The following is a 22,489-nucleotide window of genomic DNA, read 5'->3' on the forward strand; positions in this document are numbered from 1 at the left end:
TTTAGAGACACCTCAGACTTTGACAGATCCAAAGATTGCACAAGGGATTCACTAGAGGGGGTTCTACTAAACAAAGTTGGCATATGGGAGCAACTAACATGATTGTCAGAAGACGATCTCAATGCCAATTCCTGGGTGATTGGCGTTTTCAGATTAGCCACTATTACTTGTTTATTTTGCATTGGTATGGCTATGTCTGGCATAGTATAATCCTCTAAGTCTTCAGGTTCAAATCTGCGGTCTACGATCTGTAATGTTTGAGGGGACATTTTAAGGGAAGAATGACTGGATGATGGCTCTAAATGCACCAAAACTCTAGAAGCGGCGCACTAACATGCACCCACGCCTGTACATAATGTAAATATTTCCCTTTATTTGTAAATGAGTTAAATACTGCTATAGAAGAAAGTTCTCAAGTAGCTAAAGAAAGCATCGCTTTCTCATCAGCGTTTGCATGTTTTTCTAGACTCTGTAACGAATTATGATGAAGCTATTGCACGCAGTACCAACTAGATGTGCAAAATACGCATGTTCCCTGTAAACAATTCATATCTGTTCTCCTTTACCTTTTCCTCGTAAAAAACGTTTATGTGACTAAAAATGAAGTGCATAAATCCACTAGCAATTCAAGTATGTGTGTGTGTTTCTTAGAATCATTATGCCTAATCACCATAACCGCAAGACCACAATGTTTGGGATTGTATATGCTTGTGCTCCTATATTTCAGGTGACAAAATAAGAAACGCTATAAATAGCGAATGGAACCTACACTAATGGTGTGAGTACCGATTGTATGTTTTTTGTTTGTTTTATTGTCCTGACGAAAGCTCTATAGACCCGGCTGGGCCCAGAGAGCTGAAACATGTTGACGACGCACCCATATATACATAGATATATGGTAGTCTAGTTACTCGATTACATCTATATCGACTTATTTTTAACTGACAGTGTTATCCCCCTTTCTCATTAAAATATATTTTTTGGAGATACACTGCTTTTATAATCATTTCACCCTCCCTATCATTTCTGGATACTTCTACCTGGACCAGAGGTAGCCTCGGGTGAGGCAGGCATACCACACTTTTGACTACCCTATGAATATGCCATGACACCTGATGGGGCGGAAAAACAGATATACCGCATCGCAAAATCAGGCTGCCTATGAGGGTTGTCAATTTTGAACTAATGGTTCAGTAGACACTAGTGTCCATTCCACCTTTTTTTGCTTAACTTCGGATGGCTCTAAATGGTCAGTTTTAACCACCGAGGTCAACAGTCGAACAGATACGGACAACAACTTAACAGCAACATTTGTTTCAGTTTGATCCTTGACATCTTCCATAACCATGTCCATTTTCATGTTCCGTGTCTTCAACTGCTGTCATTAAAACACGCTCATCAATGGCCTGAATTAGAGGAGTTACTTCCCCTGTATTCTGCTAAGTGAACTTGGGGTGATTAGGAATGGTCAGCTGCACCTGAAGCCACTCCCGGATTCTTATCATTTAACACTGTGCCCCTCAGGACCTTTGAGAACATAGATAACACAGTGGGATGGGATTTCAAATATGTCCGTGACCCCGGGGTTTCCTTTGCTTGATGTTTTTTTGTAATTTGGGGGGGGGGGCTGGTGTAATCAAATGTGCATCTAACTGGCCCTTGTGCGGGCCCTGGCAATCCTGGGGATGGTCCAGAAGAAGCAATTGAGCGCCCCCTGAGCACTGGCACCTTGAGGGCATCACCAGCACGTTTTTTCACGGACACCAACCTTGCTACTCATCCATGGATATCCACGGTAATGCTGGGAACACAAATACTACAGGTACCACTGGCATAACCACCCAACGGTTTTCCAAAACAGCAAAAGAAAAGACCCCCCAGAGAAGAGAATAACAGTGGCTGGGTGCTAGGTGCTAAGAACAAATGAAATGACATATTTAACAGGAGGAGATTATATGGACCTCCCCTTCGTGGCCCAATTACAGTCCCGGTAAGGCCTTCAAAGTAACCCCTAATGTTGATACAATAAATATAAATATAAATATAAATAAAACGGTGTCCCAGATTGCTGTGTAGTTGATGAATACCAAAATGTGAGTGAAGAAGGTGATAGAGACCGATAGAGACCAGCAGCCAAGTTGTAAGAAAATAAGCCGGCAAGCAAGGGGAACAGATGAAAGACAAAAAAATGAACAAAAGGTGAGTCAAGACAGAGCGGAGCTCACTAGGCCATCCCACAAACTGCACCCAGTCCTAGCTGAGCTGTCTCCGTGGGGGCATGGGCATGCTCTCTACAGAGGGTTGATATGCTCTCCACACCCAGTCTCCTCACCTCTCTTACCAGCCCCCCTGTCCGGAAGCTAGGGGATATTGGGGGTTTTACAGGTCCACTTGCAGCTCCAGCAATGCTCCCAGATCCGCTGGGGGACCAAGGATCCTCACACCAGACTCTTCATTCCAGGCTCCATCATTTTCCACCCGGCTCCAAAACTGCAATTGGAAATGGCCGCACTCCGCACCGCACTATGGTGACTGTTGGTCACGCAAGCTGCAACTGCAGTAGGGCGATGACCGGGCTGGGCTTCTACAGCCCCGCAGAACCCTCTCGGCAATGGCAGTGGACGGTATCAGTGGTGGTGTCAGCAATGGCAGCCGTACCAGCTACCTAACTCCTTGTCCTTGTCCTGCCGACCGCTACATGCCACACACTGCTCACCACTCAAACTCTTGGCTCATCCTTGCATGCAATAAGCGTGCTTTGCCTGACAGAGATGCAGTCTTAGAAGGAACTTATAGTCTTGTTGAAAGAATATCTTTTCAAATGTAAATAGTGCTAGAAAGTTGAGGGCTCGCATTGGATCTAGGTTCTGGGACCTAATAGCGGGTCGGATCTGACATTTGTCCAACAAAGGGAAACATGTTGAATGTATCTGGGTGCCATTTTTCAGACACCTCGACATATTCAGCAACACCCGCACATTGTCTGCCTTCTGTTTGGAGCAGCACCATACAGGCGTCGAGGGGGCTTTCTGATTTTAGATTTCATCTGGGCTCAAAACAAAGCCCTGAATTAAAGGCCCATAAGCCCTCCTTTCATTCCTTTATAATCCTGACTGGGAGCCATCTGGAATGCCTAGACACCAATGCAATGGAAGGATACAAAGGTGCACAGCATGTTACCATTTCACCAGTACCTAAGAGAACCTGTTGAAGGCATGTTTTTAACTTTGTACAACTCCCTATGTAATGGGCAACTGTGCTCAGCATCACTCCCATTCGTGCAAATACCCTGTGTAAGCAGGAGCAAGTCAGGAGGATGCAATGTAAAAAAAAGGAGCATCCTCTGGATTTGCTCCAGTGGATTCGGAGTATTAGGGTTAGGCACAGTGGAGTGAAGCTAAGCACAATTGCCCATTAGATAGGGAGTGTGCAAAGTTAAAAGCAAATAAAATTCACTCTTGGTGCCACCAAGTTTTTAATATCAGCTGATCAAAGAGGATGCTTGGGAACATCCAATGGAACCCCAACTCTAAGCGTTTAGGTCCTGAGTTCTGGATAGCTTTCTGCACCAAGCAAAGTGCCTTGAACATAACCCTCTTTTGTATCAGTAGCCAAATTTAGCTTGTTCAGATCCTTTGATACCGAACAATGTTTTGGTAACTATATGTGCAGCCGCATTTTGTGGAACCTGAAGTCAATTCTGGGTTGCCTGACTAACACCCAGATAGAGAGATTTGCAGTACTCAATGCTCAAAGAGATTGTTGAGACCACTGTTTTGCATGCAGAAACAGGGATACAAGGAAAGATTTATCTATGAATTCTAAGGATAGTGAACCGTGAGGCTATAACTCGATTGGCATGGTTGGAAATGTTTAATGAGTCATCAAAAAGCACTCCTACATTCCTAGCCGAATTATCTGGCGTCAGTAAAAAAAAAAACTTGTTGGGCCACCAGGAATTGGACCATATGGGCGAATCGCTGCCAAATAATAGGGCATCAGTGTTTAACACTTTAACTTCAGACAGTTGAAATTCTTCCAGAAACCGATTTTATGCATACAGTTATGGAAATGTATCACAACTGACTGGGTGTCGCCAGTTATGGTGACTATTATATGGGTGTCGTCAGTGTACAACAAGGCAGAACTCAGATTTTATCAGGTCAGCTAGTGGAGAGATAAAAAGATTACAAAGGGTGGTGCTCAAATATGAGCTTTGAGGAACACCGCAAGGCAGAGAACGCTTTAACTGTGACATTATTACAAGCTACCATTTGCATCCCATTTGTCAAGAGGGAACGTAGGAGTTGCAGGGCCTTATCTTTAATCCCTAGGTTCAGAACTTCTGAATTTTTAGAAGGTATCAGCGACAGAGACATTGGCTTGTAGTTTTTAAGATCCTTTGGACTGGCAGAAGGTATGTTTTTTTTCAAAAAGGATTAACCGTGGCTGTCTTCAAAGCTAGTGGAAATATGACAAAGTCAATAACTTTGTTACAAAGATCATTTGGGTATTTGGAAATAGTTGCCAGGAAAACTGCAAGACATGCAGGAGACATTGCACTGTCACTGGCCCTGATTTGGCTGTAAGAATTACATTTATAACTCGATGTTCAGTAAGAGGAGAACATTTTTGCAAGACCATAATGTTATTACCATCCTCATTAGGATTAAATGTACTGTTCAAGTCCAGTAAGCTCACTGAGTAAAACCCCTGATAAAAATCATTGAACTTGTTCATCTAAAAAAACCTGTGACATAACAGTAATGGATGAATTGCGGAAAATTGTTTTACCAAAAGGAACAACTTCTTTACTGGATTTTTAGCATTATGTATTTTTTGCGTAAAATTTTTGGTTTTACTCGTGGTGACCTCTGTAAACAAGCATTTGCAATTCAAAAGGTCTCGCATGTTTGAGCTATTGGCATTGTAAATTACAATGCCTTTAATTTATGTTTTAGTTTTTAAAACATAAATAAAAGGCTTTGTCATTTACAAAGCCAATAGCTAAAACTCGCTTCAATGTGAGACCTATTGCATTGCAAATGCGTGTTGGTATTTACTGGGAGATTCAGTGATTTCCCCAGAATCACAGAATGTTGAGTCGACGCCGAGACTCGAACTTGGTTCCCCCGGTCCACAGAAACTGCACTACTGAAGTAGGAAATGTGATTTATGATTCACTTAGTAATAAAGCAAGGTGCTTTTGTAAAGGCGGCAAGGCACAGTGCTGCTTACAACATAAAACTGTGTTTTCACATGGGATGACATGAAACATCCACTTCCAAATGTAGATTTCTAATCGAGTTAGCACAAATTGCTGTGCACAAAAATAAACCTCTCAAAAGCGAATTGACACTTAGCTAAAATGTCACTTGATGTGGAAAAACATTTACAATGAAACGTAACGATCCTTGTAGGTAAACACTAATTGGAATAATGCATATACTGCATGATGCACAAGCTAGAAATTAAGGGACATTTATTATCAACTAACAAAGGCAAATTACATTAATTGAAGAATGTGTATACAGCAATGAAAATAAAAAGCGAGCAACCAACAACGGCAAGGTACGCAATCCCTCACGAGCCAAATATCTGCCACTGTTGGCAGCAAATCTCTACAGGGGTGCAAAAGGGCAGAACACCCAAAGTGCTGGAATAGAATGCTTCAGCTTCCATAACTGACACAATTAGGTGTGGAGGAGACACCAACTGGTCATTTCAAAGGTGATACTACTACCTGTGAAACTTCATAGATCAAGAATGCCCGGAAGTTTTTTGTTTGTTAAAAAGCCTCCAACATCGTCTTTCAATGCTTGTTAGTGTGGAGCATAAGACTCATGGCCCAACCTCGTTGGCCATCACTTAAGTCACCCGAAATTAGGTTGATGCACCCTCAAACTACGTTACCTGCTCGCTCCGGGTTTCAGCGGAAGAACAGTTGACAGACTTAACGCCTCTCTGTTTAACAAGGGAGGTTAGGGGGGGGCAGCCAAACCTGATGAGGTCTGCCCCCGGGCAGATTGGGAGGGGTTGGGGTGAGCCGAATAGCGGCTATATTTAGTGGTTTTTGGGCTACATTGGGAATAGCCCAATTGTAGCCCAATTTTAGAAGATAGCCCAAAGGTTTTAAAGGCTTGTTTCGTGCTCTCCCAGCCACCATTTTAGGTTTGGTGACCTGGTGGCTGGGAGCGCTGTAGGGTTTTTTACGTTTTGTCTGTAGGCTTTAGGTGTAGGGACAACGTGGGTTAGGCTTCTCTTGAGCATTTGTAGGTGGTGTGGAGATCATTTCCGCGATGGTGGCTGAGGAATATTGTGTCCGTGAAGCAGTCCGCTTGATTAGCTAGGCCGGCTGGCTGGATATGCTGCTGCCGGAAGCCTCTGGTGCGCGCCCAGTGAGGCACGCGTTGGCGGGGTGGCAGCCTCCGTGATGGCCTGCTTGCCCCCCGGAAGGCGCAAAAGGGGCAGGAAAGTGGGGGGTGGGCAGTGCGAACGACATTAGCGCAGCCCTGTGCGGCCTTTTTGAACATCAGGATGGCGGGAAGGGGCAGGCGGGGCGGGGGGGCCAATGAAGAGGGACCCGGCATGGGTGCTGGTCCCGTGTCTCCACAGTGTCTGGGCAGGTGGAGCGGGGCTGCCCGGATGCGAGGAGAGCGGCCCCAAGAGTGGCATCAGTCGCGGAGCCTCCCCCTTCAGGAGAGGCCCCAGTTGCGGTAGGAGAGGGCAAGGCCCGCAGGGAGCTGTGAGCACTGAAGCAGGAGAGTGTGAGGCTGCATAAGGGAGGGAAAGGGGGCTGTGGGCTCCCAGCCATGGAGAGGCACCCCCTGGGTGGTGGAAGTCAAGATAAGGAATTTTGTGCGGCGGAGAAAGGAGGGAAAAGGGGAGGCATGGGGGCACCAGATCGGGTCTCCCAAGTAGAGCCGGAGAGGTTGGACACAGATGGGGTGGGGGGTTGGGAGGGTGGTGCAGGGGATCCTCACAGGGGGCTGGTGTTGGGGAGGAACGGGAAGATAGGTCTGGGATGGTGAAGACGGACGGGACGGGGCCCCCATTGATTTGAAATCCCGAGAGAGTGTCAGGGGCTTGGAGGGTCTGGATAATTTTCCCTCGTGGGATGAGGACATGCGGAGGATGGGGAGGATGGGGAGGATGTGTCAATGGAAGGGTCATCTTCCGCAGGGGGCTGGGGGGTGTCAAGGTGGGTGGACATTAGCGGGCCAGGGAGGGAGTCATCAGGGTTTAAGGGGCAGTTGAGCCACGTGTCTTGGGAGGAAGTGGCCAGGCACAGTGGGGCCGCTTGGCGGTGCATGGTGGGATTGGACTGGAGTGATGGGGAGGGGAAGCGGGGAGATGAGGGAGAAGTGCTGGACCAGAGGGTGGTAGGGCGGGCGTGGGTGGATGCCACTTTAGGGGTAGGCAGGAAGAGGAGCTGGGATGGGAGAGAGGATGGGTAGGCCCAGCACACCGGACCATTCAGTTTTCTTGCAGGAAGTGGAGCAACAGGGGGCGCCAGACTTGGCAGAGCTGGGAGTGGCTCAATGGTGCAGAGGAGAAGGGAGAGTGGAGCCTCAAGCAGCGTACCCAGTACCGGCAGGGGATCACGCCACGGATGGCATAAGTAGGCTCAAGGCGGGCTTGCCGGCTCCCACACCCACTGGGTCTATACGGTCCGGGGGACATCGTGGAAGGAGGAGCTACGGCGAAAGACATTTGAGTGGTGATAGGAGGGTGCAGTGTACACCTTCGGCTGAGATAGCCTGGGATTTTATGGAGCTGGTGGAATTAGATTATGATGAAGACTGCACCTCCGTCTGAGATAGCCTTGGGTTTTGGGGAGATGGTGGAATTAGATTATGATGAAGACAGCGGTGCAGTCTGCACCTCCGACTGAGATAGCCTTGGGTTTTGGGAGGCTGGTGGAATTAGATTATGACGAAGACAGCATGGCGGTAGGCAGGTTGAGGGACTGCGGGGATGAGGTCACGGAGGGGGGCTGGGTAATGCTGTGTCTAGTGTCTTACAGGTGTCACAACACTCGGCGGAGCCCATGGGTCAATCATCGAGGTGAGACGAGTGGTTGGCCCCACGTCCAAGGAGGATGGCCGTACGAAGGGCGGTGCCCTTAGAACCAGGTAAATGTGATGGGTGACTGTGACCGTTAACGGTGTCAGTGGGTGTGGGAGGGATGGAAAAGGGGGAGTAAAAGGGGGGTTGATTGCGGAAAGGAAAGTATGTGTTGGACGTGGGTGTCGGCACGGATGACGCAGGTAAGGCATCCGGGAGCATGAGAAATGAGTCCAAGACTTTGGGAGTGAGGGTGAAGGACACGGGTAAGGTGTCGGGGGACACAGCGGGCAGGGCAACAGACAACAAAGAGACGGTGACAATAACGACAGGGGAGTCCGAGAATGAATAAGAGAGTAAGTAGTTGAAAATCAAGCGCTTGCCTTTTATGGTGGTGACTAAGCTTTTGGGCGCGCACTTAATGCTGGCAACGAAGGAGCGGATCTGGAAGGGTGACTATGTGGAGATGCTTAGGCTGCAGCACAGAGAAGTCAGGGCAAAAGTGAGATCAAAAGAGGAGGAGCACGAATTGGCCAAGAGGCCGAAAGTGTCGCTCACAATCGAGAATTGGACAGCGGCATTTTTTATATATGCCAGTGTGAACTGCAAGAAGTACCCAGAGAGGTGCATGGCCATGTTCAAGTACATGGACATGATCAGGAAGGCCTAGATTACAGGGGGAGGATATGCATGGGCACAATATGATGAGGAATTTAGAGCACGCATGGCGTGGGACACGGAGGCAAAATGGGGTAAACTGGATATAGACTTATGGCAACATACGATGGGGCTGTCTGGAGCATGGAAAACTATCTTCATGGCAAGCGGCCTACCGCTAGTGTATCAGCCCTTCCAAGGGGGCCCCACCCGGGGAACGGTAGGACAGACCGGAACGAACTTACTGGGATTTTAACAGGGGACTGTGCACATGGGAGTACTGCAGATTTCGGCATGACTGCTCAAAGTGCGGAGGCAGACATGCCTTGGTTCATTGCTTCGGGGGGCGGGCAGGGGCAGCAACAGGGAATCCAACAGTGGCAGTCAAGGATTTTAGAATGGGGGCAGCAGCCCTTCACGGGTGGGCGAGGAGCTAAGGGACCTGGGCGAAAGGGCTCAAACACCAGTTAGACCAGATAACTTGATCGCACCCCTACGGGAATATGGTAACCGGGAGGCTGCAAAATGCTTGCGGACTGGCTTTCAAGAGGGCTTTAGACGGGGCAGGGGGTCCTAGGACGAGAAGGGGGCAGACAATTTACAAGCAGCAAAAGCCCATCCAGAAGTAGTACAAGTAAAATTGGTAAAAGAGGTGCATAAGGCCCCATGGTGGGTCTCTTTGAGGATTGGCCGCTGGAAAATTTGATTGTGTGATAAAGAGGCGCATGAGGGCCACATGGTGGGACCATTTGTGGATGTGCTACTGAAAAATTTGATTGTGTCAGCCATAGAAGTGGCCGCACGGCGGGACCCTTTGGGGATGGGCCACTGAAAAAATTTGATTGTGTCACCCATAGGAGTGGTGCCGAAAAAAGAGCAAGGGCAGTTCATTTTGATATAACATTTGTCGTGGCCAGAAGGTGATTCGTTAAAAGTTTGATAAAAAAAAGTGAGGCTACTGTCTCTTATTCATCAGTTGACGTGGCCATGTCACTGGTAGTGACAACGGGCACAACGGCGATGATGGCAAAGTGTGACATAAAGTCAGCTTTATGCTTGCTTTCAGTCCACCGGGATGATGGGGATCTTGTGGGCAAGGCATTGCCGATGGGTTGTTTTGTGTCTTGCGCACTTTTTGAATGTTTCAGCACATTCCATCAATGGTGGGTCTCAGAACGGACGGGTCACCAAGGAGTAACACACTACCTGGCTGACTTGCACCTCAGACTCCATGGACTGCCAGAAGGGCTGAACAGTTTCTATGAGATCATGAGGGAACTTGGGGTGCAGTTGGCACCAAAAAAGACTATTGGGCCCTGCACGGCTCTGTCCCCTTTTTTGGGCATTGACAAGGCATTGCCGATGGGTTGTTCTATGTCTTGTGCACTTTTTGAATGGTTCAGCACGTTCCGTCAATGGTGGGCATCGGAACGGACGCGTCACCAAGGAGTAACACACCAGCTGGATGACTTTTTCTTTGTGGGCACCTCAAACTCCACGGACTGCCAGAAGGACTGGACAGTCTCAATGAGATCATGAGGGAACTTGGGGTGCCATTGGCAACAGAAAAGACTATGGGGCCTGCCAGCTCTGTCCCCTTTTTTGGCATTGAGTTAGACTCGCAATTGATGGAGGCGCGCATCCCGGAGGACAAAAAGCAGCAAATGTTCGGGCTGCTGGCGACAATGTTGTCGATAAGCATGGTCATGGTGAAAGAGATTCAGGTGCTGTTGAGTCACCTCAACTTTGCTTGTAGAGTGGTGAGAGTAGGGCGGACAGTTTGCAGGTGACTGGGCTGGACAGAGACCCTCTATTCATCACGTGAGACTGCCTGCGGGTGTGAGGAAAGACTTGCAAATGTGGCAGTTTGTCCTGCAGAATTTCTATGGATGTGGGAGGGTGACATGGTATGGGAGGTCCAGATTTTTTCCAGGCCGCAGAAAGGAAGAGCTTTGGCCTTTAATGGCATGGGTAATTGTGCGGAACAGTGGCCAATGGATTGGGCTTGGGGGGGTAGGAGTATAGCATTTTTAGGATTCTTCCCACTGGTGGTGGCGTTCACACTATGGGGCGCACAGTTGGCACACAGGAAGGTGACTTTCAGAATTGACAGCATGGCAGTGGTTGAAATGGGAAACCGACCGTCTGCCATAGATGAAAAAGTTTTGAAGTTAATGAGGGTGTTTGTTCTGGATTTTGTACGTCATGATATTGCCTTTCGAGCAGTGCACGTGCCAGGAGTGGACAATGACATAGCGGATGCTTTCTCTCATTCACAGTGGGGGAGATGCAATGGGCTAGCTAGAACGTAGACAGGGCACCGTCTCGCATGACGCAGCATTTGTGGTACGTGGTACCACAGGATGTTGCAGCTGGTTTTAGAGCCCCTTGCACAATCCAGGAGGACTACGTACAGGATGACATGAAAGGTATTTTTTGCTCTTTGGTACTAGGTGGCGGGACTCACCGGCGCTGCGAGGGGAGGAGATGCTTCAGTTCATTCTAGAGTTGATTGATCTAGGACTTTCTAGGGTCACGAAGTGCTACCAGCGCTATGTGCACAGCGCGTCCTTGTGATGTAGTGCGGTCCTGTTGTTTCTCCTGCTCATTCCATTTTCTCGTTTCAGGTTCGGTGATGAGTCCTCTTGCTAGGGAGATGACTATCTGGATTGTAGGACATTCCTTTGTACAGTGGGCACAGGTCCAGGCCAGCGACAGTGATGTTGGGGGACATTTAGGCTTTATTAAAGATGTGTTCAAAGTTTACTGTAGAGGCAGAGGGGCCATGCAATGGAAGGAGTTGTTGCAGGTGCTGAATGGCGTTTTGGTGGCCCGGCATCTTGGTAATACATTTGGGGGAGAATGACATTGTCAAGGAAACTGCTTTGACCTTAAAGAGGAGCATGAAGTGGGATTTGGATGCATAAAAGCAGCAGTGGTCGGGTTGTGCTGTCATTTGGACAGAATTTGTTTCACGTAGGTTATGGAGCAGGGCGGGTAATCCGGGGGCAGTAGACAGGGCGCAGAGGAAACTCAACACTAACCTGGTGCATTTTTGCAGGCAGCTGGGGTTCTCTTGGATTGCCCATAGGGACTTTAAATATGATACACCTGTTTTTTTCAGGGAAGATGGAGTTCATTTATCTGGGATGGGCATGGTTTTGTACCTACTGGGGATCAGGGAGGTCCTGGCCAGGTTGTTAAAGGTGCAGCGACACTGAGGGGTCATACCTAGGAGGCGGGGGCAGGAAAATGGGGAGGTGTTGTTTCTGCCTACTCTCCCACCTTTTCCTGGGTGGCGGGGCTGTTGAAAGTTGGCCAAGATTGGCTGAAGTTTTTAGTTAAGTGTTGGTAGTTTGTGAGCAGGGGCAGGGAAAGGGTAACCAGGTAGGCTAGGTTTAGACTAGATGTTTGTTAGTTACAGTTGCACAAAGACAGGTAGGGGTTGGGGGCATTGGAGGACATGATTTAGAAATATAATATTGGGTAAGATTGGGTAATATGGTTGTTAAGCAATGTTATTTTGTATTTGGCAGGGTGGGGGATTTGATGTGGGTATAGTAGGGGTGGGTCGGGAACAGGGGGTCAGGTAACTCATGTATAGTGAGGCTTTAGTTTTGGAAGGCAGTTGCCTGTGTTGATAAATTGCACCTGTAATATGCACATGTTTCAATAAAGCGGCCTTTTACACACACAAGAAATGGGTCTCTGTTTGGCATGCCCCCCTCCCTCCCAATCTCTGACAAGTGAATGAAGACCTAGTGGTTTCTGTTAACAAATTTCCAAGCCTCTCAAAGAACAAGCATCACAAAGTTTTGTCAAGTCAGGAAGCCAGAATTTAAATTCAGATGTCCAGATTCTATCCCGGCTCAACATCTTCTATCCCGGCTCTGGGCAAACCGCTTACTCTCCCGGTGGCTACAATGAATGCAACCTTGTGGAGCTCATGTAAAGCGCTCCTATACTTTTAGGTCAAGTTTCCGCTATATAAAACTTTAAAAGTAAGTTTTATGCTACAGCTTCCATGAGAAGAAGTAATTACCGCCCTGGGGTGGTGGGGGACAATCCAGGTCAGAAACCAGGTCAGAAACCGGCCCAGTCCTGTTTCCAAATGCTCTGTATTTACTACTTGTGCTGGTGTCTGTTTAGGTAAGGACCTTCCAGGTGCCAGGAGCTCTACAGTACGCAGTGATAGAGCGAGATTTGAGAATTTAATTTTTAAAGCACTCTAGCGGATCCTGAAAAGCAGTATGGCAGGACAGCGCTGAATTCCTATATGTAATAGGCTTCGGAGGGCGGAATAAATTGGCGTGGCAGTTTTACGGTATAAGAGGAGGATAACTCTCTGGTAGGCTCACCAAGGAGGGTGTTAAAAAGGGTCCTGCTTGGCCTTGGGAGCCGTATCGCAGGACCCGGAAGGCTGGTATTACAAGCGAGCAAATTAGCTACGGAGCCCGGTGGCCTTAATTACCACTGTGGCACTATCTACGGAGTGTACCCATCGAACGTTGTGCTTTTGTTGAATGTTTGTTGCTCATAGTACAAAGAATTCCAAAAGCTGTGTTAAAGAGGGGTCCTCCTACGTAGGCAACTTATGTCGGAAGAAATGGCAGCATATTTAAGCAGTCAAGGCAGTCATTCTGCCCATTATTCAATTGGTAGCCCTGATCTGTAGGGTGCAGGGGTCATCAGGAGGTGTGGACAAGTTATCTTTGGACCAGTGAAGTGCAGTAGTGGCCCTGTGTTCTCTACACTAGAAGCATTCATTGGTGGGGAAGTCTGACAAACATTGGTTGTCTGTGGTGGTTCCGCAAGTGCAGTCTGGAGCAACTATTCTGTGGTAGGCATGTGTGATAGGTAATGCTGGTCTCCTGTGGTGGGCTGTTGTGATTTGCGGGACTTGTCTGCTGTGGATGGCAGGTGTGATTTGCAGTACTTGTCTGCTGTGAAGGGCAGGTGTATTTGCAGTGGCTGTCTGCCATGGTAGGTAGGTGTAATCTGCAGTGACTGTCTACAATGGTTGGCATGTATGATCTGCAGTGGTTGTCTGCTTTGGTGAACAGGGTGATCTGCAACGGCTCTCTGCTGTGGTGGGCAGGTGTGATCTGCAGTGACTGTCTATCATGGTTGGTATTTAACACCTTGCCTGCGGCGCCGAATCTCCCCCGGTGCTGAACATTCCATTCCCAGGTGTGGTCATGACGGAATGGCTCCGTCACGAGCACAGCACGACTGATGCTCATGGCGGAACCGTTCCGTCATGAGCATCGAAGGAGTTATGATCTGTAGTGGTTATCTGTTCTGGTAAGTAGTGTAGTTTGCAGTGGATCTCCTCTGTGGTGGACAGGTGTGATCTCCAGTGGTTGCTGTGGTAGGCAGGTGTGATCTGCATTAGTTGATCACTATGATGTGTATCTGCAGATATTGAATGCTCTAACAATCAGTGTGACCGGCAGTGGTAGTCTGCTTTGGAGGTGGGTGCGATATGCTGTGGTATTAAGAAATGTTCTGCTGTGGTTGCCTGCAGAGGTGAGAATGTGAGGTCTCAACCTACTAGTCAAACAGATGTGGACAGGAATGTGAAAGGTTGCCCTGGCTAAGAGACGTCATTGTGTTTTGGGTCTAGCAGGTGACCCCTTTATTCATGCCAAATTTCAAGCTTATATTCATATCTCTCTGCACGAAGTGCTCGCCTTCTGGCTGGGCCCCTTCAGCGGCTCCTACGGGATGCGGCTGGTCGGTCACCCCGCACTTGGGGCCCCTGCATCCAGGCACCCTCCTGCACATGGTGGGGGCTGCTGATCCAGGGCTCTCCTCCGCAGCCAGGGAGTGGTTGCTGGGCTGGATGAGGAACTTTTTGCTATGCAGGTATACCTCCCCGCAGAGGCTCAGCGCCACGCTGGACAAGGGGTCACCATTCACAGTGCCAATGTAGAAGCAGCTGGCCAGGTTCCCCCACTTGGCCGGCCTCCTCCCCCAAAGGGCTGCCCACGTACTGCAGAGTAAAGTCAGGTGCCAAGAAGCTGCAGCCCGGCTCCAGCTTTAAAGTTTGCTGCTTCCCGAAGGCGTTGAGCCGGTAGACTGTTTTCATGGGCTCGGGGTCAGTGTGCCACCCTAGGATTCATCCCACGACACCTGCACCGGGGATACAAGCTATTCCTCCATGGTGCCCAGGTCGACATGCAGGACAGGCAGAAATGCCAACATGGGCAGCAGGTGATGGCAGAAAGCACCCATTGACATCAGCGGTAACACAGCCCTTTCACAAATAATAAACCAATGCAAATATAGTGTGAAATCTTTGGGGTGCAACCAGCCTCCTGAAAATATACCGCTAGACGGGTTTGTCCATGTTGCAGGCAATAATGGGACTGTGGAAATGTGTTCCCTCTGCACCAAATCCCGGCGTGTCCTTCCTTGCAACGTCTGCTCCTGTATCCAGTGGAAGGGCTCCCGCGCTGACAGCAGGGCCGTAGCACAAAAAGCTTGTAAATTATCAAGCAGTAGTTTCCGCCTCGTTCTATTCCAGTGGTAAGGCATTACTGTCCCAAGTCTCTGAAGAAGGAATACAAGGGGGAGCTAATGTGTAAGAGGTGGGATCAGTGCTTGAAATAGAAAAATAAAAAATAGAAGTATGGGTGTTCTGCAGCTGAGTACCTGCTTGTTTCTGAGATGAACTGGTACTCTCCAATTAAAAGTATTGTAGTTCTCTTGAGAACTGCCCGTACTCTCCCTCTCAAAATAAAAAAGTGGCGGTACTCATTACCGGAGAGTACCGGCTCATTTAAAGCACTGGGTGGAATAGGAAAGAACAGGCTTTTGCACAGAGTAGTGAAACGACCAGGCTGGCGGGCATGCGGAGTTACAGAGCACATGCAGGTTTCCACAGAGCGGGACCGCCTTGTTCATGCAAACTAGACCACAGACCAGCCCAGCTTCTTTTATCGAAGATCAGCCTGTTCCATCCTTGCGACAGTACACTTGTTATTTTAGTAAAGGTTTATTTACAGAAATATTGGCAGTGTTTTCAGAACTGTAATATTTTGTAAACTTATTTTCATAAAGTGCATAGTGTGCACCTCAGTCTCACTGCTCTACACGCCGCAATTATATATTTTTGTAACTTTATTTGTAACTTTCTAGGAGCACCGTCCTGCTTTACTGAACGCTTTTGAAATAGTTCAGAGTGAGGGACGGAGCAGGGCTCAGAGGACCGTGCATGCCCTTCCTCTCCTGAGGGAGGGGGCCAGGCTGCACATGAGGGTGCGGGTCTCCTGATAACCACACAGTGTAAAAAGTTTATTTTGATGGTCATAATCTCCTCCGTTTTTGCTCAAACCAACAACATTTTTGCTGTAAGATTTTAAAATCTCCAAGTACCCAAGGCGCAGAATTTGTTAATCCGCTTCTGCTTCACCTCACAAATAGGAACTACTGTATCAAGGGCTGTAGTTAACCACTTCACATATTCACTAGATGCAAAGTCAGAGTTATGTGGTTTGGAGGTAGGCTTATCCTTAAGTGCTAATGTAAGTTTTTCTTGTGTGAATTTCATCCACAATCTAGAGCTGTGCACATGCACAGGTCCAGACTGTTTGTTATGGGATAAAGGTATCCTACCGCTAAAAGAGACTTAAAATGGTATGACCAAATTCAGTGCGGAGAACGGGCAGGGATCTAGGTTATTAGTGAAAATAGCATCAAATGTAGGTCCAGGTGAATGTGTCAGGACATTCATAAGTTTTATCAATCCTACCACAGTGTAAATAAACTGTGAAATGTCTTTATTGTTGTTGAGGTCTAAGGTGATGATTAAAATACCCCAAAATAGTGAGATTAGATAGGTTTAGGAAAGGTTCACGTACAGTAGCGGTCGGTAGTAGGTGTTTCTGTAGGGCGGTGACGTGGGCAGGGGGAGAGGCAGGGCGGGGGGTAGTAATATATGGATTACGGAGTTTTATAGGTAAGTAAAAATTTAAATAAATAAAACGAATTTCGTTGCGCGCACTGCATCTACATTTTCCTCCCTGTTAGAAAGATTATTTTTATTTTTTATATTTATTATATTTGTGTCAAATATATCTATATATATATTATTTCAATGCTTTGGTACACTTTTGGCATGGCAGCAGCATGCTTGCTGCCTGCGACTGCTGTGCCGTTTCCGTTGCACAGCACTGAAGTTGACAAAAAAGTTCACGATCGAAAGGAAGCATGGTTCAGGGTGTGACGCAATAAGTCAGTCAAAAATACAGGAAGTATGAAAATAAAACATCAAACTGGAGGCTTATCATCATAGGCTTCCATATAAATCAATGTTACTGGAAGCTAACTGAAACTAAAATAATAATTCACAACAAAACTCAAAATAATGAAGGAAAGAACTCTTCAATATGGCTCCCTCAATAATATAGAGACAGGAACCTCCAAAAGGCAGCACTCAGGGAGGCATTACGATTGCGGTGAATCTGGCAGCTGGATAGCGGGCGGTGTGGGTGGTGGATGGAAAGTCCGTTTGCCACGGGTCCGACTTTTGGACCGCACGCATCAATAGAATGGTGGCGGTGTCTAGAAGGCACCGTCTGCCATACCAAATATGCTGCATCCCCGCCAGCCTTTCCATGGTGGTGAAACCGCCATGGAAAGGCTGGGAGGGATGTACTTCGGGAGCCCATTCTGGGCCACCCTTGTGCTGGGGGGGTTTGGCTGTGCACTGGGGGGCACCTATGGTACCCCCCTACATTTCCTTGCACCAGGTGGCAGGCTCTGCATGGTGCCTGCCACATGGTGTAGGGAAATGCAAACAGTGTATATCAGACATTGCGGCTGGTGCTGCAGCCAGCAGCACCCACCGCAATGTTAGAGATAGACGATGTGACCACCGCGGTGGTTGTCACATCGTAATCTCTTGTGCAGAGCGTCGCCTTACAGGCGGAAGGACCCACTCCCCACAACAATGGCGGACGGACTAAAGTCCGTCCGCCATCGTAACGAGCCCCTTGATGTTGTATTAGGAATTTGGAATAGGGAGCCATTACCAGATGTTAATGCACAAAAATGCAAAACAGAAATGTAAAACTGCTGTATGTCATCAGATATTGTACTCATCGTATGTAGACTTTGACAAACAACCGTGAAAACTGTATTAAAAAGTATTAATCGCATAGGCTCAAAAAATGGTTTGATGAATAGTAAAAATGTAAAAACGCAGTTACACCAAAAGTCTAGCAATATGGTAGAAATGCCTTAATGGCAATGTAATGATTTAGTTTTGGTTTAAAGTATTGCATTCATTAAAAATGTAGTGCAGAACTATATTTTTCCACTACACATTTATGACATGCCTTATTTTGGCTAGCTTTTAAATTAAACTAGAATTGCCGTTGCCAAGTAAAATATTTTACTTTTGGAGCAGAGACCTTTTCATTCCATAACTACATCTATGGTGCTTTTTTCATTACTGTTGAAAGTGGAGCAATACTTTTACTGCTTACAAATAGGAAAAGTTTGCAATGGTAGTGAATATTCCAAAACAACATACAGCAGTAGACAAAGTATTATATTATAAAGCATTATATTATTAAATATCAACAGTATTCAAACACACTATGCATGTAAAGTCATTATAATTCTTTCCCAATGTGATGGTTTATATATAGCTCTATGTAAATAGAGCTGCATATTACATAATTAAAAAGAAATACACCCTACCTTGCTAAGTGCAGCACAGATTCTTTGGCATTGTGTCCAGAACACGCACTGCATTCGTAAAATGTTAAATTGAAATCCTACGACAGAAAACATAGCAATTTATTTACATTTATAGTTGGTGTTGAGTAAAAACATATTTTGCTAATATAGGTTTGTAATGCAATACAAAAATACTGTTAAGATGTAATTAAAATGAAGATGGAAACCAGGGGCCCAAATCATGAAAAAGTTGCTGTAACTCACTCATGTAATATTCTTGAATTCCTTTAGTAAATCAGAACTGTTACAAGACTAAGGGCCCGATTACATTTTTGGTGGTGCAGTGCTGGGTCCGCCCCATTGCTGTTCTGCCAAAGTGGTGGTCTGACCACCCGCCAGATTAGGAGTTTCAACTTGACTGGCGGGCTTTGTTTTTGACGTTCCCACGGCAGTGCCCTGAAAATGGACACTGCAATGGGAACAGCAAAAACAGTTCCTGCATGGCATGGCCTGAAAAGTCCATGAGGTGAAGGCACTGCTGTGCATGCACACAGGGTGCACAGGGGGAGAGGTGTGGCGCCACGGCTAGGGGGTCTGATGCTGGAATCTGGGGATCACGGTTCGATCACCAGCGCCAGCAGCAGATGAGCCCAGCACCATGTGACTCTGGGCAATAGCTTGCTTAATCTTCCTGAGTGGCCCCCAGCACCTGGCGACCCTTACGGCTGATTGTTTGAGCTTTACAAATGTGGATTATTATTATTATTATTATTTTGTGCCCCCTGTGTGCATCCACAGGGCATGCAGCACCAGGGGACCCTGTAGGACCTCCTTTGTTTGTTCTCAGCCACGGTTTTCATGGTTTTGGAACCACCATGGAAACCGTGGAGGAGAGGAAACGTGTAATATGCTTGGCAAGACAGAAGTGGTCTTGCCAAGCATATTACTGTCTCTTGACCTCCCAAACACCACCAGCGGAGGCAGTTCCCTGGTGGCTGCAGCGGGGCTGTGGTGGTCCCACTGCCCATATCATAATAGAGTGGTCGGGAGACCGCTGCGCCCCAGCGAGTCTGACGGTCCGTGGAGTGCCAGACTTGTAATTGGGGCCTAAGTCACACTTAGGACCCAATTCCGACTTTAGTGGTGCGGCACCGCGGCAGCCACACTGCCAAAGCCATGGTCAGACTGCCCGCCAGATTAGGAGATTCCTCCTGTCTGGTGGGCATTGTCTTTGATGTTCCCACGGCAGTGCCCTGAAAATGGGCACCACAATGGGAACAGCAAAAACAGTTCCTGCACGTCATGGACATAAGGGCATGAGGTCCTTTGTTTCCGCTCTGCCGCGGTTTTCATGGGGGTTGGAACCACCATGAAAACCGCTGGAGAGAGGACTCTTGTAACAAGGTTTGCCCGGCTGCGGTGGTCCCGCCAAGAATATTACTGCATCTTGACCGCCGCAATACCACCAGGGAACAGCGGTTCACTGGCTGCTGTGGTGGGCCCACCACTCATATCATAATAGGCCAGTCAGGAGGTCGCCACCGCCGCGTCCCCGTGAGTCTGGCGGTCTGTGGACTGCCAGACTTGAAATCGGGGCCTTCCTCGTTAACCAACCTTTGTGAATATGTCTGTAAGGGAGGACTTTGAATTGCCTGCTGAATATCTAATGCATAATTGTGCCTGCAAATTTGAAAAGGAAACTAAGATTTAATTTTCTGGAAAACTAAACTAATTTACCACGGACAAGAAAAATAAGCCCACAATGCTGTGATGATGGCCATGCCAGTCATGCAGGAATGGCATAAACAAGTAACTCAAAACAAACATCTCCCAGATGTAAAAAGAAGAAGCATTGGCATAGCCAATAGGTCTCACCTTTGGGACATTATAAGTGATTAGCCATGCTAATAATAGTATCCCGGGTGAAGTGCCACCAGGGATGGAAGAGCTATACAGTTACTACACACTGGGTTAAGCAGTGTGATTCAGGAATCCATGCTTGCCTCAAGAAACATTTATGGCTTTTTAATGCACAGACAGAAAGACAAGTGCCTTGATACAAGTCAACAGAACTATAACATTCTGTGTGCAACTGCATCACTCAAGTACTGAAAAGCAGTGAAGTACTTTCCAGTGGAGGAGACTTCCTTCACATCCCTCCTCCTCCAGGCCTCTATTCACCAGGCACCCTTCTCCGGAGTTTTTCAGTGAAAACACTGTTCGCACCATCCATTTACCAGCAAGCCCCCAGCCTGCCCTCCATCCCAGCCCCGTGGTATAGGAGCACTGGACATAGCAACATGAACAAAATGCTCTCATTTGTCAGGCAGAGGGGAAATAATTAATTAAACAGGGGCAATGTCAGCATCACTTAATGTCTGCGTACCTAAAAACCCAGAAAATAACATGACCTTGTGTAATATAATAGTTGAGTTTGCACTCTATAAAAAAGACCCCCAACCGTATCTGACATTGTGCAATGTAACTAGCGCTCATGTAAAGCACTCCGACACTTTTGGGTTGCTTGAGTTCACATTTTATAAACAAGCATCAAAGAAAATGCGACAGGAGTTGCCCAAGCCTTGCCCTTAACTGTGCTGCAAGGTAGGGCTGCTGAAGGTCTGTGACCGAGGCTTGGTAAACCAACAAACAGCTAAGCGGGAGGAGTTTGGGGAAAAACCTTACACTTTGAAGTCAGAAAAAATTAGAGAGGTGATTTCGAAAACAGTGTCTGAAGCGTCTGACCTTTCATTTAAGTATTTGAATGGGCTGGGGAAATTTAGTGACAAGCGCCAAAACTGAACCACTGAGTTTGGGCAAACAGTGACACAAGCAGGATTCAAATTGTCCCCAAGTAAACACAGAAGTGTAATGTTAACAGTAATTGGGTGATGGTGTGTGGGAGGAAACCAATACACAAAAAGGAGGGACAAATAGGAAGGATTAACCACTAGCAAGCAAGCAATTTTGAATGACAATCGAAGGGACAAATAAAAGGACAATGGGCAGGCTGTAAGCTTACAGAGTGAATACAGCATGCCTCGAAGAGACTGCCGATGCACTGCCAAGGCTTGACCCAAAAAAGTTGTAGGAAGATAACATGTGTAACAGCTTCCTGATCTGTGGTGAGGGGTGACACAAGCACAAGGAACAGTCCCATGCATGTCAGGTAGCTGGCACGGCAATGGCGTTAGAGAAATTAGTTTGCCTCGCTAGATTCAAAAGACAATAAGAAGAACTGCTGACACCGCTGCAGCGGCCAGCTCTGCCACTGACAGGAAATAAGAAATAAGCTTAGGGCTTTAGTCTCTAGCTCCTTAGAGCCCCAAAATCAGGTATTATAGTAAAGACATTACACAAGGCCATGAATAAACCTTCTGTGCAGCTTCTTACTACTTTCTGAATGATGGCTTATTGATTTTAAATGAACATCACGATTCCCTGTTTGGAAAATAGTTGGCTTGTCTAAGACAATGTTTTTGTTCCCAACAATTGCTATAGCAAATTAAAAAGAGCAGGTGTACTGCTAACAATCTATACAGAGTCACTACGAATAATAAAAGTATTTCATTAGGTGGCCTCTTTTCAATGGATTTAATTACTTATCATTCTGAATAGTTTAAATGTACAGACATTTCCAACTTAATGATACCAGTATTTTTTCATGAAAAGAGGTTGCTTTTCTCCTTTGAGTACATCAAATGCTCTTTTAAAGGTTATATTGAAGACCAATATCCCTATGTAGTACTTGGTTTATTTACCACACCATCTTGTAAACACCTGTACATACAGCCCAGATTCATATTTAGATTGGTCCCTCCTATTAAGAAACTTTCAAGTTGCCACTAGATCACATGCAGCACAAGTCACATGCTTCAATGTTAGGTTGATTATTTAATGCTGAAATTATTTTTAAAGTGCACCATTCAAAGTGTATCTTATTGAAATAATTTGGCCTCTTGGATGCTTGCAAATTCTTAAAGTGCCTATTTTTTGAAGAGGTGGGAATGTGACGTGGTATTCACAGACCAATAGCTCAGGTAGGCCCTTCCACATAATTTCATAAGCTTGGTAC

The 22,489-nt window shown here is 46.9% G+C and overlaps 1 protein-coding gene across 2 annotated transcripts in view; it reads right to left on the reverse strand.

Moving 5' to 3' along the window:
* The window catches only part of CRACR2A (calcium release activated channel regulator 2A), a 990,950-nt gene that overhangs the window by 37,127 nt on the left and 931,334 nt on the right, over positions 1-22,489 (reverse strand). For both annotated transcript variants that reach the window (XM_078673953.1, XM_078673952.1), the window contains one exon: positions 18,436-18,512. In XM_078673953.1, coding sequence (XP_078530079.1) covers positions 18,436-18,512 — 77 coding nt within the window. The remainder of the gene's footprint in view (positions 1-18,435; positions 18,513-22,489) is intronic.

The sequence above is a fragment of the Lissotriton helveticus genome, chromosome 1_1, assembly GCF_964261635.1.
Source record: "Lissotriton helveticus chromosome 1_1, aLisHel1.1, whole genome shotgun sequence".
Classification (NCBI taxonomy): domain Eukaryota; kingdom Metazoa; phylum Chordata; class Amphibia; order Caudata; family Salamandridae; genus Lissotriton; species Lissotriton helveticus.